This window comes from Salminus brasiliensis, chromosome 20, assembly GCF_030463535.1.
Source record: "Salminus brasiliensis chromosome 20, fSalBra1.hap2, whole genome shotgun sequence".
Taxonomy (NCBI): domain Eukaryota; kingdom Metazoa; phylum Chordata; class Actinopteri; order Characiformes; family Bryconidae; genus Salminus; species Salminus brasiliensis.
The window spans coordinates 18,062,992-18,083,361 of NC_132897.1; the positions used below are offsets into that span (position 1 = coordinate 18,062,992).

Below are 20,370 nucleotides of genomic sequence, written 5' to 3' on the forward strand. Positions count from 1 at the left end.
GGGTCGGTATTGGTAGACACTCAAAACTCAGACGACAGGAAAAAAAAAAAGTGGTGCAGTATCTCTAGTGACAAATGATTCATTACAAGACTGCCTGTTACCACTGTACAATTAGTTTGAACTTTGGCACACCCCCATTAAAAGCTGCATCCGGTCTCTAGGGAACTTTCAGACCTGGGTTCTCTTCTTGGAGTAGTGCCTAGAAACTGAACTGACTTTAGTCTTAATAAGCAAACCTAATCTGACAAGCCGGTTTTCCCTCAAGGGGCCTTCCATACCAATTATTCTTCATACATTATACAGGAACTGTATGATACTCTAATTTTAAGCATAATTGACAGCTCAGTTCTCTCACTTAGAAGTCCTCTCAACCTGCTTTCCAGATCATGAACAACATCACCAAAAAGATGCCTGCATATTCTGGCAAAGATGAGATTTATGCTGTGTTCATCAGAATCTGATTTGATACTTGAGTTGCCGAGTTGAGTTGACCTTCAGCCTTTGAACATGGCGGAGAAGACAGAGTCAGTATTGGATGGTAAATAATTCTTTATATTTTTAACAGTGCAGCTGCTGTTTCAACCCCTTAACACTTCAAGGCGTATTGCATTATTCCATTTATCCACTGGGTTAATTCATTTTTTTAAACAGTGAAATCCATAATAAAGAACAACATATCTCCTGTATGTGATCAGACTGTAACTTTTCAGTATGTACAAAGTGACGCAGAGAGAGATGTGCGGATTTATAGATTTATGGTAATCTCAAAATAAAAGTCTCAACAGTAAGAGTGGGATATAAGAAATGTGCGCCGATTTAATCTGGTTCTAGTTCATATCACCAAACTCCTTCATACGGATCAGTACACTGGGAAAATAGTATGCTGGAATCACCTCCTGTTTTCTCTGCCGCTCTCTCTCATCCAGTCAATTTGCGTCTTTTATGCATGTTTAATGACAGTTGTGTGCAGTTAGGCTTGCAAACAAGTTAAAAATTGACAGAATCCGCATGGATCCCATTCCATAATAGACAGCTAATGTTTCTAATAATCCTATACAAACCAGACAAGCATTTTCTATCAAAAATAACAAATGAAAATATCTAGATTTGTTCCCCATGTCAATGATCAAATGTTTTACACATGTAGACTTGTAGACTTTTGTCTACAACACTGAATGATTTGCTACCCACTGAACAAAGTCTAGTGTAGGGGACAGTGATTAGACTACTGTTCTAGGACCTGAAGGCACGAGTGAGGCTTTAGGGACAGATGAGCTCCACAAAGGCTTTAAAGGTAGTGAGAAGTAATTTATACTTCACTGACAACCAGTGCAAGGAGAAAGGGGAGGAATGTGGGCAGATTTCTTGTTATAGGTTTTTGTAGAAGCATACAATTTCGTTGTTGTTGTTGTTGTTGTTGTATTTGACAACACACCCTGTCTTATGGCTTTGCAAATGAATGCTCATCTAGCCACTGTGACACAATTCCAGCACCATTCAATAGTCATGCAGCCAGGCTCATGAATCGCCAAGCTGAATTGATGACAAAAGCCATCTCACCAAGGAGGCCATTGGAACAAGACAAAAGGGATGTGCCTTTTTAAGCTGGAGGGCACAGACTGCTTGGGAAGGCCCACATTTCTCATTCAGTCTGACTTAGACGTTGACACAACCTAGCAGGCAGACAATAAGAACAAGGATCCCCTGCTGGTTACCACCATGAATCACTTCTATTCTGCCTTCACCCTATATTGATGCTTTCTGTACTGCAGTTAGGCTGTTTGGCCATTGTAAGCAATGGTTTGGTGAAAAAGTGTGAGCCCACATTATTACCCTCCCTTATCTCAAATGTAACAGCCAAAACATGCTTAGCATCTGAAATTTGTATTGTTATTTTTGTAATGGATTTTTGGAGCCAGGCCCAATGTCAGGGGGTCTTTTAAAGGGGCACTGCAATTAACCCATTAATAAACCCACTATTCTTTTTATAGTAGCAATTGAAAATAAACTTCATGCATGCTGCTGGAGTGTCACATACGCCTGGGACAAGAGATAAATAGTAAAAAAAACAATCTATTAAAAGTGGAGAGTTTGAATGCAAGACTGTATTAGCCACATTTCTGGGATGTGGTGTATATTGTGGAAGGATAAATTACCAGACAGGATTTCTGACTTGCTGTAAATGGAGCTGTATTCTGTCTTCTAAATCTGGTGCTTCTTTGAAAAACACAAACTGCCACATAGATCTACCATAATAACAAAAATTAGACACCAAAGTTAATGGAAGATTAATTGAGCAATTCATAATCTGATTATTTGCTTGAACAATCGATTGGTCGATCAGCTATTTTCTAATGGGCATTTCTATTGGCCCATTCATCAAGAGAATTTGACACAATGTTAAAAAAAAAACTACCAGATTCAAACAATGTTAAAAAGTGAAAAACTGCAAAAGTAGATACAAGGTTTTTGGCAACAGCAACAATAAATTTAATGCAGTTCATACAAACATGACCACTTATTTAATCATTATTTTGAGTCTTGGCCACAGTCAGTGTTTTCTCTCTCAAGCAGAAGTGTGTTAGGAGGTGACAGGTGTGAGCAGGGCATTCTCCTGAGCTTGCATTCCTTGGCCAATCTTTATGACAAAGCCCAACTCCTGTTTAGGGAAGGATGGTTAACACATTAACCTTCAGATTAGATCTGTTCTGAAACTGAAGTAGGCCTTACTCTTTCCTTGTCTAGATTTTATCGACACCTTAAGTTACTTCCCAGAGTTGGACTGCCTACTGTAGAACATGTTTGAGTAAGCTAAATAGCATAATTCTGTCATTTAAAGCTTTGTTTATGCCAGTATCACTAGAGGGACTTGATGAAAGAAGGAATGTTGGTTTGTGTTGGTGTAGTTAATGATCAAGGGAAAAACACCCCAGTGAATTTGGTGCTAGACTGTCTCTTACGATATGCAGACCATATGTCCCTCAGGCATTACAGGCTCTTAATCACCAACTTGGCTGGGCTAATGAAGGCTTCAAAGTTTGGAAGTTCAGACTCGGCTCCATTCATGTCCATTGTTATGGATTAAGCTTCATTTAAAGGGCTTTCGTTACCATTGTGATTTGTACTCCCTTTAGAAATTCCCTTGGGCATTCGACATACCATCAGTCCCCCCAGTCACATTCAAGCTGTAGGTCAGGGCCTAAATAGGGCCTAAACAGGGCTCTAACAAGTAGACAGTCGTTCCACTCCCTGCCCTGGAGACACACTATGACAGAGCCATGTTAATGGGCACTGCAGGCTAAGCCTCAAACCAAAGAGTTCCCGCCTTTTTGCCCTTCCAGAAGAAAAGGTCCAACTTAAGCTTCTCTGGCACCCGTTCTTCTCCATCACTGGACCATGGAGAAGAAGTGATATGTGCACACTCAGCACCAACAACATACCCCTTTACTCGTAGCCTTGGAGGGGTCAGTTTGTCTTAAAAACTGCTGCTTGCTTTAGCATAATGGTTTGGCACCATTGCTTTCAGAAATTTTCAGTATATATATATATATATATATATATATATATATATATACATTTTTAGATATAATTTAGACCACAGTTTTGGGGAACAGCAAAGTGTTGTTAAAGAATGAGTAATACACCGTATCTATTTAGAGTAATTCCTTGATACGTTATTTATCTTGACAATTTCTATATGATTATTCTCAGTTTTCTACAGCTTTCTCAATTACTACAGAACCATCAATTGGGTAGCTCTGTTCATAATTCTGGTAGTATATACAGGCTAAAAAGTCACATTTATCTTTAGTAAGGCTAGTGTGAGATGGACTGCAATAGAAATAGCTTACATAATGCACTGGGAAAGAGCTGATTGTTATCTAAGGTTCTGGCATTTGTCCTTACACACTTTTTCAAGAAAAAATGTCCTTAGTTGTCATGGTCGAATTCATTATGCCGCTGAATATGCATGCAGCCAATTTACATGGCTAAAATATTCCAGAAGATAGTTTAGAATGCTTATTTATGTGAGTGCCAGGAATAGATCATGTGAATCTGTGGAGGAGGGTGTTAGGGCAACACACGGCAGCTCAGCCACTCAGCCGCGGAAGAGGTCACCATCAAGTAACACACCAGTAGACATGGTATGAATACAAAACTGACAGTTCGATCACAGATGCAAAATCTATGTAAGTAACTGTTACTTGATTTAAAGCAGAGTGCAGCTGCATTGCAGAACACTCTTAGTAAAGAGTTCTTCAGTAAAGGCAATGGTTCTATACAGACTCATGCCAACTTAAAGAACCATCTAAATGCCTAAATGATTCTTTGTCTGGGTGAAGAGCTCCTCAGATCTTCAGAATCATGTCTAGATAGTTCTATATAGTTTGTTTTTACATATAGTCACACTTTATAGTCAAATAATCCATTATCTGTACTATAAAGAAGCATTTTTGCTTAGACTGTATACAAGTTTGAATCCCGAGCCCTGCTGCTTCGCCATCAGTAGAGTCTGAGAGAGCACAACTGGCCAATGCTCTTTCCAGGTAGGTGGATGGCACTCTCTCTCCTCAACACATATATGTGTTATAGGGTCTTTCAATACTATGGAGACCCTTTTTAGCTTAGAGAGTTATGAATTATGGTTTGAATTTAATTAGACGTTATTATGGGAACAGCCTTGCTTTTTGCAAGTCTGAGGCTACAGAACATAAATACTGGTACTTTATCATGCAATTTAATAGCACTGCCATTGAAATATTACAGCTAACCAATAGTAATGGCTTTAGACCTTGAGCTCAAGCTTTAGTACTTACTAGAGAAAGTTTGGACTCCTAACACTTTCTAGAGTGCTACAAGTATACAAGTATTGCTAGACCAATTAAATAAAAACTCCCGTTAAGAGCTCCTCAGCTTCCCCTTGCTTGTGTGGACAACACTTTTCTCCGAGCATGCCTGTGAAATGACTAAAGAGCCTGACCTAATGACAGACGAAAAAGCCCTTGAAGGACAAAACTCTCTTCTTCTCTTCTTTTTAAAGAGCTCTTCCTCTGCAAATTACAGTTTGTCCCTTTCCCGTGGCTGAGGATCCTCATCCAGGTGTTTCACCACAGTAACAATACACTGCATTACATCTGTAATAAACCGGAAACCAGAAGAGGGCTAATTGTAGCGTTCCTTTTAATGCCGGGGTGGCTGACAGACCAAAAGGTAGCGAGAGAGAGAGAGGTGGAGAGAGGCCTGGGGAGATAAAGACAGGGAGAGCTGTGAGTGACTGAGTGCTGCCAGGCTGGCCGCCCCGTCAACATGTAAATCATCAGCTATCTCAAGGCGCCTGGCCATTAGCCAGTGCTCGACCTGAGGTTGAAGACAGACAAGCCAAATAACAAGGGCATTCTTTTTAACGCAGAGCCATCGGGCATCATGCCACAGTACAACAGACGTTAAAGGAAAAATGGGGGAAAGAAAAAACGTGGTGGAGGTTGCATGTGCAAGTCCAACGCAGCACATTCCATTCAACATGCTATCACATTACAGTAGAGGGTGAAAGAGAAAGAACCGCTGAGGGTGACTTTTGTTCAAGGCTTTCATCTGGGAGTCTATTTTGGTATGGTGATTCTGTGAAATCTCAAAGGAATATCTTGTTCTGGCCTAGCAAGGCAGCAGCATCATGGCAGGATGCCCCCTGCCTAGGCAACTGAGTACACCCCGTAAGATGCATTATTGAGTGTTTGAGAAAAAAACTATAAAAAACCTTCTCAGGGTGGAGAAGCAGAAACCATTCAGACGACAATCTGGATGTAAAGGTTCGCTACAAGTTCTGTCCATTTTTTTATCTCATTTCAGACACTAATCGTTTGAGCTAAACCTAGCATGACCTGTTGCTGACTTGCTAATGGCTTGTAGCATATGGCAAGCTATGAATCCTAAATTTAATCTGTATTTAGATGAGATCCATTTTGCTCTAATTTGTAGTATGAACACATTAATACAGTTAGGTTTTTCTTCTTAGCACAAATTAAAGATCACTGTTAACTGGTAGAGCGAGTATCACATCAAACACTATCTCTACCCTTTCAGATGATCTTGGCACTGCCCTTGAGAAACTGAGCTGGAGTCAGTTGCTCTGCTGCTCTGTATCCGATCGCCCTAATTTTATATGTTTCTGTAATTGTTTTGATTTGTAACTCCTCCCCAATCTCTAATTAGCTATTCACTTAAGCTGTGTAAGGTCCGTAGCAACACCCTCACACACATCATTGCCCCCAGATGTTTCTTGTCTGTGTTCAGTAAATTGTTACCCCATGTGTAACCCCGTCTTATTTTGATGCTGCTTATTTGATGCTTATTTTGGCTGCTTTTCCTTTTACTGTATAAATCCGGTCCTCATCTGTTTGTTTGACCTTGTTAAATCTTTGTTTATGAGTATTTATTTAGTTTTTTCCTCTTTTGTCTACACTATGATGTTCAATAAATGGCTTCCTTTGTTCTTGCATTCTGCTCCCTTTCCTCACCCTGCATTACAGTGTTCATACACCTTGTGTCTAAATATTTGTGGACACCTGGATACCCTTGCTAATGAATGTGTACAGCTACGTGAAGCTGCAACCATTGCTGATACATTGCTGCCTTGTCTAAGAAGAATTGCCAATAGAATAGGACTCTCTGGAGCAGATACACACAGACCTATTGGCACCATACTTAATGCCATACTTGGGCAAGAGGGATATGAAGCTGTGGACCAGTGGAATTTTGTTATCTCCATCTAGTTCTTTTGAGATGAGTTGGGGGGTTGGGGTGGGGAGGTGATTATTCAACATCCTGACCTCACCAATGCTCTTGTCACTGAATGCAATCAAATCTTTACAGCAATTCTCCAAAACCTAATAGAAAGCTTTTTGTGGACAGTACAGAGTGAAGAACGTGAAGAAAGAATTGAGAAACAAAGTGAAGAAACAATGGGTGAGCGGGTGTCCCAATACTTTTGTCCATATATAGCCTACTTTAGTAAATAGTGTTAGTTACAGTAATGATGTGAGTTGCCACCCTGTCATCAGAATGCTATGCCATTTAACACTGCTCTTCTTAGCAGCTGCGCCTCTCCGACCCAAAAGCTTTCTACAAAATCTCAGCAGACCCTACATCCCCTTCTCTTGGAGATTCCTTTGCAGTGTTTGTTCTCGCTCCAGCCACCCAAGAGAAAACTCCAAATGTGGCAGGCTGACAGAGCTCCTGCAGGCCTGCTTCTTAAACTGAAGTTTGTTACTCAGGCCACGCCTGGGCTGCTGAGATCAGTGATGGATGTGCTACTGGATCTTGGAGGCTGGAGGGCAGAGTGGAGGCCTGGGGCTTGTTTACTTTCCTCTGTGCCGCAAATGGAGGCAGGCTTTGCTGACTTGGTAATCTAGCAGAGCTCGGGGCTGTGAGCTATTTCCTGTAGATGCGATAAACGCCTGCTCACGTCCAAAGTCTTGCAAGGCATAGGGACCAAAGCAGGTGTAATTGTTTGCTATTATAACACCCTTAACCGTATCGAGAGGTGGAGAGTCTAGCGTGCCTCTGCAGTCCTGCTGAAACGGTTTTCTGATCTGACTTCAGCACTCTCAGTTCATCAAAGGACAAGCTTTGATCCCTGGTTCCCCCCAGTTAGCCCGATCTGTCTATTTTTGAAGTTCAAAGAAGTTGTCGATCACATGAAGATGAGGCAGAACCTTAAGCGCTTGTGGCATTGGAAAACCCCATGTGTGGCTCCAGGCTGTTCAGTTAAAATCTCCATCATAGTTAAAATAACAATACAGGGGCTGAAACTGATGATTATTCTGCAATCAGTCAATTGGTTTACTAGGCTTTCAATCAACTGGGAAAAGAAAAAGGATTGTTATTAATCAAACACAAATGAAATACACAAATATGGACCAAAGTACTGGGACACTGGGACACGCTCATTCATTGCTTCTTCTGAAATCAAGGGCATTCAAAAAGAGTTTTGTTAAAGTAACTGTCTCTACTGTCCAGGGCAGGCTTTGTACTAGATTTTGGGGCATTGCTGTGAGAACATGACTGCATTTAGCAACAAGAGCATTACTGAGGTCAGGATGTTGGATGATCACCACCCCACCATCCATCATTCCAGAAAACACAGTTCCTCTGCTCCACAGCTCAGTGCTGGCGGGGAGGGGGGGGGTTATACCCCTCTAGCCCACGCCTGGCATTAAGTATGGTGTCAACCGGTTTATGTTTATCTGCGAGTCATTTTCTATTGGCAAAACTTCAATACTGATACTAGACAAGGTGTGTGTGTAAGTTTGTGTGTGTGTGTGTGAATTTGTGTCACCAAAAAGTATGCATTCAATAGCAGGGGTGTCCACAAACGCTTGGACATATAGTGCAATCAAATCAGCATTTTTCTGAAATATTTGAAAAAAAAAAAATAGTTGGAGCAAAACAAGGGGAACGAAATAAATGGAGCCTGATCTGACTGTTCTTATTAAAGTCACATGCCCAGGAACTGGATATCTATCTGATCCAGGACCACATATGAAAGTGACTCTTATCTGAATTAAGAAGATTTGTGTGTCCACCATGTACACACTACATGACTGTCAAAGTGGTTACACACAGCAACATGCGTTTTCCTCCCCCCAAAAGTTGTTTGTATGCTGTTTAAAAAACAAGATCCATGCAGACCACTGAATATTATTTGTAGCCATGCTTGTTCATGATGTACAACTACCTCCTCCCCCCCCTCCTGGAAGTCCCATCACCCTTTGTCTTGCACTCTTATTTACTGTAGCTGGTCGTAGCATTTACTGCTAGTTACAATCATTCACACTACTGGATTTCACACTACTCCAAAAGATGCAGCTATTTGGTCTGCTTGTGTCTACAAGGTATCAGCAAGCTCTCTGATCGCATCTTTGAATGCTGACAGAAGGCACATTTGCCTCTAATCTAGGGCCAAAAAAAATTGTGAAAATGTGAACTTTGCATACAGCATAAAAAAATAGTTGTGCCACTTCAACCTGGTAATGTGAACACGTGCACTGATGGTTCTTTTTTGCACAGAAGTAATGAAGCTAAATTAAAATAAAGCTAACAAAAGGTTGGGATCATGTATACTCCATGCCTAAATCATCACACACTTCCCTTTAAACAGGGATGCACCTCTCCGGTCCTGGAGGGCCGGTCTCCAGCTGAGTTTGGTAGTTGCCCTGCTCAAACACACCCACGTAGCCTATTGTTCAACTGATACGTTGAATCAGGTGTGTTTGAGTAGGGCACCTACTATTGCCCTTCAGGACAATACACTGCGTTATGTGGCTTCTGGCGGCGTGTGATAATCAGTACAAACAAAATCCAGCCTTTATACCTTTGCTATCCCTTTAAGGACAAATGTGTATTAACTGGTATTCCTACTTACCATACCCACCCCCAAACCACACACACACACACACACACACATCAGTTTGGGAAGTTCCACAATGGCACAAGGGGTCACTCACCTCCGGAGTCCTCACTTAACCCTGCACCCCCATTGTGCTCTATTCTCTCCCTTAAGCCTGCTTGAAAGCGCCTCCGTTCTCACTCCCCTGTGGTCGGTTTCGTTGGGAGGGAGGGGCTGCACTTCAAAAAATGAGCCATGGTCAAAATGAATGAACAGGGTCTATGCAAATGTTTTCGGAGGAGTCCAATGTGAAAAAGAAAGCGTTTCATCAGATATTCCCTCTGATATAAATTTTGCCTTAATCAAAGGACGCCTTCGTCTTGTGAGGGACTGTGATGTGTTGCATCAGTTCCTTGCATACAAATGATTTCATGGCGCATCACTGCTTCTTGTGCAGAGCGTATTTGGTTTTGAAAAAGGTAAATGGTTGGGCCATATGGCAAAAACACAGAGAAAGAGGGAGTAAACTCATCAGGATATATAAAAAAAACCTGGTGTAAAAACCTCCATACAACCTTCAAGGACAGGGGAAATCCCAGCAGCACGTCTGCAGGTGACGGGAGAAGCAAACGAGCCAACGTTGACAACAGGCCCCTCTAAAGGCGCTTAGAACAACATTACAGGTAGGTGCAATCCTTTCTAACACCCTTAAGAATTCAAGCTATTTGTGTTGGCCTTTATTATGCTAAGTGCTTTGTTTAGAAACCTCAGTGGCCATTTCCTTTGCTAATCAGACAGTCTAATGAAGCATGTTTACGTGGCCTGAAATCAGCCGCTTTCATTATAATTCATCACACCACTTGGACCACGAACCACTTGGCACATTTGTGATTCTTTGTGAGAAAACTGCGCCGAGCTGGAAGCAGAGAGTTCCAGCTTTGTTGGCTGATTTACACTTCGGCCACATTTCAAGCCAGTGCAAGTGCAGTGGTGAGCCACGATGAAAGAGAGCTTCTTCTGGGCCTTCTGTATCTGAAGACAGGACCTGTCATAAAATGAGTTGCGACATGACTAGAGGGCAAAGAATCCTCAAAGTGGCCAGACGTAGCGGTCAAAGATAGGCCTGCCGTTAGGCTCTAACTAGACATAATGAAAAACGTTGAGCACAGCACAGAAGGGAAGTGCAAGGCATGTTCCCAAATCAATCTTGCTGATAGTCACACAAAAATGAAAGATTCCAACAAGCATTCAAGCCAGTGCTCACATTCGTGATAACTGTCTACTTTTCCGAAGCAGCTCACATCTGAATCATGTTACACAGATAGGAAAGTTTGGAGTCTTGTCCAAGGCCTCTTAACCCAAAAACTAGGAGTATTTCGATTCACAGAATTCTCTATTTAATTTGATATATTCAATATTTATGTCTTGCATTAACCCTTTAAGGCACATTGCTCACTGTAAGCAACACCCTTGTTTTCTCCCATTTTTCACTTTGCATTTGGAAACCTCTACATTTTTTAAAAATATTTAATGTTTTATGGGAACATTAAAAAGTAGCACACAGGAAGTGATGTAGAAACTGTAGTTTTTCTGCAAAGCGGGGTCTACAAGATTGTTGAGGCTGTCTGTCAGGGGGCCTTTACATAACACCATGGGGAAATGGTGATAGACAGATGTGCCTACAGGATAACATTGCGCCTGGTCCTGATAACTCTAATGAATTGACTGGCTAAGTGGGCTTTTTTTCAGGTGTTTATTTGATGAGGATCTTTCCGAGCACAGAAACTAACCTGTTACCTGGACTAAAACTTTCCAGTCTGCCACCATTGAAACATGTTACTGTTTCTTTTATGCAAAAATGGACTTAAACAATTACTAAAAAATACAAATATTAAATTTCAAGTCATTTTGGAGCATTTCTATTGGTCCAATATGTCATACAATTTTAACACATGTCAAACAGTGAAAAACTGAAGACTGCACTGCATGACAAGCAGTCATGCGATACATGACAAGCGATAGCCCATACGTTTAGGGGATTCAGAGACTCTCTGGTGAGAATGTGTAATTACACCCAGCGTGGTGCGGCCTCCTTTCAAAGCGGATGAATCTAAACATTGCAAGTTTACTTTTAGGCAGTTTCTTTTGTCTGACAGTGGGTGAAAGAGCAGAGTTTGCTGTTCTAATATCTCCACGTTTGCAGTAGCTCTCGCAGTAGCTGTTCTGTTTGTATCAGGGCCATTAGCAGTGCTGTGGTTGCTTAGGTAACCATGCAAACGGTGCTGGATCCTCTTTTAGAGGCTGTGCATGTGACATAAGTACGTAAAAGCCTGACATGGCCAGGAATACTCCCATATAACTTGCCCCTTCGCCACTGAGAAAGGCTACTGCTTTAAGTTGAAATGAAAAATGTGGACTGCTGCTTTAAAGGATTTTGCTAGAAGATTTTAACCTAATCTTTGTCTGCACCCTCATTGATTTAAAACTCACATACTCAGATTAGACGCCAAAGGCATCTAAACCTTAAATATTTGCATAAATAAATGCTTAAATGTAGTATAATTTTAATTATATAAATCTTTAATATAAATCTTTTCATTTACGTCAGAGTTGACAGCTCGTCAGCTTCCAATTTCTCCATCGTTTCATAGTAAAAATAATACTTTACAAAAATGTAAAGGGCAGTTTTCAAACGTCTGTGGCCTACTGTCAGTGCATCTCTTCACTTAATCAGCATTACACCAGCATTTCACCCGCATTTCATCAAGCACATGGTAGCATGCTCAGGATCTCTCATAAGGCATCACGATCTGCTCTTCACTGTCTGATTGGAAATGAGTACAGCTATCCATTTTACACAGAGGCTGCATACACAACCATACCAAAAAGACAATTAAGTCATTTTCATTGCTAGTAGTTGGGAGAGTGGGCAACACATGGATGCTGATGTGGAAAGACCTCCTGGTTTCCAGGGAAACATGCCAACGCAATGCTGCCGTCTTGTTTTTAAATTTGAACGTCGAGGGACTTCAGAAAGAACAATCATTTAAAGGAAAACGGAGGGAAATGAAAGCAAAGGCAGGCCTGGTCTGGATCTTGAACCCCCCTAGGCTACCATACAGCACTCTGCTACCTGAGAGCATCTGTCTCTATGGTATTCACACAGAGACCCATTAGCCATGTTCAGAAATGGAACAGCAAGGCTCAAAAAGATCAGCTGAGGATAAGCACACTTGAACAGTCTCTAGAGTTTTCAGAAGAACACATGATGTTCTCTGAACTTCTTAGTTACTTCCATGTTTAAGGAAGAATGCTCACAAAATGGACAGCTACACTTGTCAGTCCCTTTATTAGAGGTTTTCTTGGTTCCTCTTAAGGTTTTCGTGGCAGTCACCCTAAAGGCCTTCATTAGTGGTCAGATTCTGCCCACAGGGCCACTGCTGGTGGGAATTGTTTGTTGCCGCATTTTACTCAACTTAGCAGTGACACTGATGGCTGTAAAAACCCAAACAGCGATGCAGTGTCTGATGCAGTGTCACTACTGTTCTGAGAGACTGTACTTCACCCAGGAGATATCTGGTCAGTGGTCATCCTATGGTGATCCACTGATTTCCATTGATGGATGGGGTAGAGAATGGTTGATAAACTGCATGGCAGTAGATGGACTTCAGTGCATACTTTAAGTTAAGAAAAATCTGCACTTTTAAATCAACCTTGAGGGAACAAAAAGGCAACTGGCAAGCTCACACTGGCCAAGAACGTACACAAGATGAGTAGAGACATTAATATTCACTTTTGTTTTAAATTTTTCATATTAATATTTTTCTCCTGGTTGCATTTCATGATTTGTGAAGCTGCTCGGAGAATTTAATCCACCAAAAAAAAAAAAAAGAACGAAAATTGGAAACTCCTGAAAACAGTGGCACACCACAATCATACTTTGCACACTCGCAAATAAAATAGTGCAGTGAACTGACTCACCCCAGTCAGCCACAACATTAACAGCACCTGTCTAATACTGAGTATGGCCCATCGTACCGCCACAGCAGATCCAAGCATTTGAAGCATGGACTTCATAATACCTCTGAAGACATCCTGTGGTATCTGGCACCAATACGTTAGCAGCAGACCCTTCAAGTCCTGTGCGTAGTGAGGTGGGGTCTCCATAGTTCGCATCAATGAGCCATAGGTGTTCAAGACCCTGTCACCGGTTCACCTTTCTTGAACCACTTTTTGGTACATACTGACCACTGCATACCAGGAAAAACCCACAATGGTTGATGTTTTGGAGATGTTCTGACCCCGTCGTCTAGACATCACAATCTGGCCCTAGTCAAAGTGGCTCAGATGTTTTGACTTGACCATTTCATGGCTTTCAACACCTTCATCCACCTTCCAAAACTCCCTGTTCACCTGCTGCCTAATATATCCACCCATTGACAGATGCCACTGTAGATGATCAATAATATAAAGATATTTTTCACTTTACTGTTTATGTCTGATCAGTGTTCATAGAATATTATGGACTGACTTAAATGGGCACATCACTATGGAAATGAGCAAAGGCAAAGGATTTGATGCCCCATGAAAATATATTCATATGATCTGGCCATACACTACAAGAGACTAAGGAAAAGTTCTCCAAGATTGGAAATGTTGCTATAAGCCACAAGTATCTAGAACTCCCATTCTGTAAGTAATATGTGTGTAGAAGTAATGGTTACTGTCACAAGAGACCGGCCTCACCACAAAGGACTTTTATTTTTTTCTTATTGTTCGCAACAGTAAATTGGACTTTTTTATATAGTATTTTTGGGTAGAGAGGTTAAGCATTATTCCATATATGTCCAAAAAAGTCTGTACTTAGTGTCCTTTTAGGCTTTAGGTTTATCAACATTTAACAATACAATAGCATATTGTGCAATCTGCCTCTACAATAGCAAAGACAGAACTTGCCTAATAAAAGATTGCAACATCACTTACTTTCATGTTTAAAAAAAAAAATCTAATTTAACAATATTTTATAGTCATTAAAAGCAAAAGTAATAAATGTAGGTATTTCTTGTACATTAACACACTAGGCCTGCTTATATTCCGTAAAAGGCTAAGAAAGCACAAAAGAGGGCAAAGTGCAAATAGGATTAGAGACCTGTCCACTGCAAAGACAGACTGCAAACAGACTTTCTTAACGGCTGTGGGTTTAGCCCAAAGAATGGACTGCGAGGCAAAAAAGAAAGAACCTCTTAGCAAACAAGTCAGCTGAAACTGTGAGACCAGGGCCGGTCAGGTCTTCATGGTTTGTTTGTTGGTCTACTAGTCAAACTCGGGTGTTTGCCAGCGCAAGCTCGCCTAAATGATTGGTAACTAAGCAACTATGTTCTTTTAGAAATATAATTTCCTGCATTACTATCTACTTGATAACAGGCTAAGCCCAGCATTCCAGCTACCCAAGGAGGTAAAGCCATCACATTATTCTTCAGGTTAATCAAAAGGAAAATCTCTAATGCGCTCAGTGGGCCAAACCGGAGTCAGCACCCTCAGGTCAGTATGTTGGTAAAAGCTCAGCTGGATTATCCAAGAAAGCTCTGTGAAGTCCATCAGGGAATCTATAACCTGCCAATAGGTCCTGCTCACTCATTCTGAAATGGTACATTAGGTACAACCTAAGTTATACAACCTAATAAATAATAAAAACAACAACAATAAACTGCAGGGCCTGCTATGACATTAAAGGGGCTTAAAGGGGCATTCAAAACAATGTATTAATCTTCACTGAGATATCAGCCATTGCAATACTGATATTGCAGCATGCTGACAAACCTAAGCCCTAAACCAGAGGTTTGCCGATATGCTTTATCATACATCAGTTGATTGGTTGAGAAGAGCTCTAACCATGCTGTTACTTTGCCATAAAAGCATGTTTTCACACTGTATCACTCCGCTGAACTCTGTTGCTGTAAACAATCGAATGAACCAAGAAGTAACGTAAAAGCCTTGAGGGAAACAAAACAACAACAACCTAAAGCCAAACTAAAAGGATTAACAATCAAAAACAACAAACGGACAAGACAAAAAACTGTAAGTGGTAAACGGACTCAATATTGTGATCTATTGCATTAATAGCTGTATCACGTGTTAAAAAACTGTCACAATATGCTACATATCAAGTATCATGCATCTCCCAGGAGTATACACAACAAAATACACTTACTGTACTGAGTTACAAACTACTGAACTACACGCCCTTTCCAACACACCCTTTACAAGCAAGTTCCAAAGGAGTTCCCTGCTTGTTTCCATAGAAGGACAACTTTATTAGGAACCTTTCTTTTCTAAAGAGCCTTTCAATGGATGCATCTTTGGAAAACCTTGGGCTGAAAACTGAAATGTTTGAATCTTATGATATAAATAAGTGAATTTCTTTTCTTTCTTTTTTTAATGATCCTTCTTTTTATTCCCTTTCACACAATGTTTTTAGATTTTTTTTTAAAGCACCAAAAGCAATTAAAGCTATTTGGATTTGTTCAGACTAGTACAGGCAGATTTGGTTTGATTAAAGTGAACCCTGGTGCAACTGCTCTGTCAGTGTGGTTCATCAGGACAAGTAAAAATGCTGCAGATAGAACTCCTGATGCAGGTCAAATATGCAACCTGAGAACCCTTGACAAGCTGGGTCTCGGCCTGCATCCCAAACTAACTCTGGTTTGGAATTGAGGTATCAATGCAGGTTTAATTGAGGTTTGATTGAGGTATGAACGCAACATGGACCGAAAACCATGAACCAAATACAGGGTATACCACTTTCTCCTTTCCAAATATTTTTGACCCATGCATTGATGTGTGAGATGATCGTGAAGTATAGGACCCAAAATCTGTCTGGACAGCTGTGATTTTCTACTCATGTTTTTTGTTAACATCTTTTGGTTCAATGTCGAGGACGTCAGTGCAAAAGCTTAAGAAACCAACAATGTATCACGTTCAGCTGTGGCCCAAGTCCAAGGGAACCAAAAATGACAAGTATAGACACACCCTCCACCACTTTATGTTCTTGTAAGGTGGCTTTGCAACCATATAACATGGCTGGCCCAAACACTCACTATCATGTCTCCAACAACTTGCTTCCCATGCCTATCAAAAAGCTTAAAGTGCAAGCTGTTCACTAAATTCCCTGGAAGACCTTTTTTTCTGACAGTTTGGAAATGTTATCCTTATTACCACATGCCCTCCAATAAAACTTCTTCTGCGTCATTTCAGGAGGCCTGTGTTTAGACAGCTCTATACGCAAAGTGCCCTAGATTTCTGATCGCTTCAAGGAGGACTACTTGCAATGCCAAGAATTTGTGCCCCGGAGCACAAGCGATATATTTGGATGTGGTGTACTGTAATGTAGAGTACGCTGCATTACAGAAAGGGCGAGTACTGCCTCAGGAGGTATTAATAATATTCCTTCCACCTCTGGGTCATGGTATCCCTGCTGTAGACTGTCCGTACATTCAGCCAACCTAGCCAACTCTTCGACAAAGACCCCTGGAAGTTTTTACTCATGTCAGCATGTTTTTTCCTCGTCTGGGGCGCAGACTCTTGAGACTTCTGAGAATATGCAGCTTCCACCAAACAATTCTGCTCCTTCTGGGTTCTTTTCTGAAGCCATGTTTCCTGTAAAAGTGCTGAAGGCCAGAAAAGCATTTCATTCATAAGTTATGTTTGTGAAGACTGTCAGGTAAGTCTCTAGGGGGGCTCTGTTTTACCAACCCAAAACTCACTTCAGATGACTGTAACCTTCCTGCTCAGAGACGTTAAACCTGATTAGAGGATTGTGCAGACGGGGAAGAGGACTGCAGGCAGTTTGTGGAGTCTGCTAAACTTGTAAAACCTAATAAAGTTCAACACCACAACGTTTCTCAAATGTATCACCGTTCCACAGCAGATGACATGCGATTCTCTTTGAATAAATGAACCCATGCTTCCCAAGCTTATATGGTTCACTTCACACAAAAGAACATCTAACAAATCTACTGGAGCTTGACTTGACAGGTGAAACTGCACCAAAATGTTCATGTTTAATTTCATGTCTACTCTATTTTTTCCCCTGCAGGTATACTTTAGGACATGTCTGTGGGTCTGTGTACTGTGTCGGAATTAATTTGTACATTGACCATTTCCCAGCCCATCTTTACTAGGCTGTTTTTGAGTTCACTCCTTTAAGACAAACAGGCTTGTACTATATGGACAGAGGAGGAATTTGTTTTGTTTTAGAGATGTGGCATTTCTCACTCCGGGCTCCCTCTGCAGTCTTGGACAAGTGATTCATGCTTTAAGTCACCACTAAAAGTCACGCTTTGCGCTTCTGGGCGAGCTGAGAGATAAAGAACCATCACTGGAAATAATAGAAGCATGTGAACTGAGGCGGTAGAGTTATACTACAGGATTTTACACAAATATGACTCGGGTTACACAGTGTTACGTAGTTCTCGCTAGCGTTGCCCTGCCTATTTCTCCAAAGTTACTAAGTGCAGTTAGCAGTATGCCGAACCCGGTGTAGCAGCGATAGAGACGTTATTCTCCTTTTAACAAGTCAGTGGAGCATAAACATGATTTTCAAGTTGTTATTAAGGTAAAGATGCTGCATAATGTTGCTTTAAAGTCAGTTCATAATCATAATGTATTTTCCCACTTTCCTACACTCTGCCAAATTTTGCTCTTGGCAGCTTAAAGAACCATTTCAATGCTTAATTGATTCTTTGCTTATATATTTTAAGTAGTTCCAAACGTCACCCTGCACTGCAGTTTTCTACACTCTCACCATCTATCAAGATCACCAAAACCAACAACCGATTGCTATTTCACACCCATACTGAAAGATAATGTATCATCCAGCACAAAGCTGTGCATTACCAAACACAACCTGAGGCTGAACTACACACCATGCGTGATCCTTTCCTCATGTCCACCCATTATCACTTTTTAAAGTTACTGTCCAAAGACTGGTCTACAGGAGCCTAACCCTGTCCGGTTGTGTTCCATCCCCTGGTACAAACTGGCTGCTTCTCCAGGTGTTGGGGCAGCCTTTCTCTTTGAACTCTGAAGGGCTTCTTCCTGAATGAGTGTGAGCATGTCTCCACCTGTCCAGCTCCATCATCCCACCCCTCTACCCTTCTCTTTCTTTCTTTCTTTCTTTCTCCACAAAGCCTTCCCAGGCTCAACAGGAGTCATGCTATGGCGCACTTTAAGCACATACCACCGGTTGCTGAAGCTATCAGTTATCTTAAAGGCAACATGGCTGAGAACCTGCTGCTGTGCGGCATTTACACTGGCTCTAATTACTAGCGTTTCAAAGTGGCGGAGAGTGGGATTTGTCATTATCAACCATTACAAGCCAGTGAAAACATGGTGTGTCGTACAAGACTGCTGTTGAAACCCAAGCCATACATTTTTCCCAAAGGAAACTACCAGTTGTCGCCACAAAGAGGCTTTAACAACCAAACAGCTTTGTGACTGGGATTTTTTTTCCCTTACAAAGCTATGCCTTTGTCCAAAGCAGGACAAGCTCAAAAATAGGGCTGCCATGATTGCTCGATGATGCTCGACCACCCAGTTTTGTCACTGTCAGGCAAAAAACCTTGAATCTCCAAAAGAGCAGCTTTACTGGAGAAGCAATAAAATGTTGTAACTTTCAATGGAAGTCAATGTAAAATTGTGCATTGTATTCCAAGGCATTTCAGATCATTGGTCCATTCATCATGAACTTTTGACACAACGTAAAGGACCGTTTTAAATTCCAAATATCTAGATTCAAGTGATGTTTTTGCGTTCTTGGTGCTGCATGGTGTTATATATTTTTTGATATGGCCTTTTTAAAGGTCTCTTTATGTTCCTTTCTCCAGTAAAAAAATTCAGCATATGTGAGAGGTTATGCACAGTTTGCTTGGTTTAGAAAGTTCACTTCATCACTAAAATAATCAGTAGGTGGCTTGATTACATGTACAATACTTAATACAGGTCTACTGCCGCAGATACAGTTCATGAGAGAGATGTAATAAAGGTCTTACATATAAGACTTACAAAAAAGTTCTTCTGCTACTTAGAATAATCCTGAACAACACGTTCCAGAGGACGGCCCTCAACACGACAATGAAGCGCCTCTCAAACGGCATAATCCAGCCACTCTCTCTCTCAGCTCCATTAGCATTCATAAAGTCTGCCGGTGTTCATTTTTTCATGAGGCACTTCTGCTCATCTGCATCTCCAGTGGCTGTTAGGTCTGTTCTGATTGATACTTTATCAGGACAGAGCCTTCAGAGGTAGTGCCACGATAATGTACTCATGAATTATTAACGGCGCCGAGTCCAGCTTGAGTAAATGGGGCAGAATTATGACTGGAAGCTAGCATCACTGCGAGGAGAAGCATGAACGACATCAACCAGATTAAAGCAAAGGAAGAAAAAAAAAAAGATGAGAAACCAGTACATACCGCAATCAGCACACCTTGATGGACGCATGCTCCTGTAGACATAGGGACATCATGTGGCACCGGCATGGAAAGAGAATCAATAAGTCAGTGTTAGAACAAGTGTTCTTCAAAGCTTCAGAAACTACTTCAGATATTCACTTTCACAACGGCCACTGATAAGATTTAACAGCTCGTCTCAAACAGCAAAGAGCAGACAGTGTGATAACAGACTATTAACTCTGAAGGAATTTATTTTTAGAGTTATTTGGCTTGACGCTGTTTGATGCGTAACTGAATACCCCTAAAACATGATGGATATTGCCTATCAGTGCGGTTTTGTTAGAGATATTAGCTCATTACAGTGGCTACTTCTTATAAAGTGCTACTTTATTGGCCATGCTATGTGATTTGTAAAGCTTCTCACAGCCCTGTGGTCTACACCCAAACCCCCCTCCCCCCAAAACTCACAAAAATAAAGTTGGCATGGTTTTCTCTGGACAGCAGCGATATGGAAATGTGCTGGTTTTAATGACAT

General features: G+C 41.2%; 1 protein-coding gene across 1 annotated transcript in view; it reads right to left on the bottom strand.

The window, feature by feature from the left end:
• The window catches only part of fras1 (Fraser extracellular matrix complex subunit 1), a 171,636-nt gene that overhangs the window by 148,720 nt on the left and 2,546 nt on the right, over window positions 1-20,370 (bottom strand). Inside the window, exon 2 of the mRNA XM_072664529.1 lies at window positions 19,857-19,888. Within this exon, the coding sequence (XP_072520630.1) occupies window positions 19,857-19,888 (32 nt within the window). The remainder of the gene's footprint in view (window positions 1-19,856; window positions 19,889-20,370) is intronic.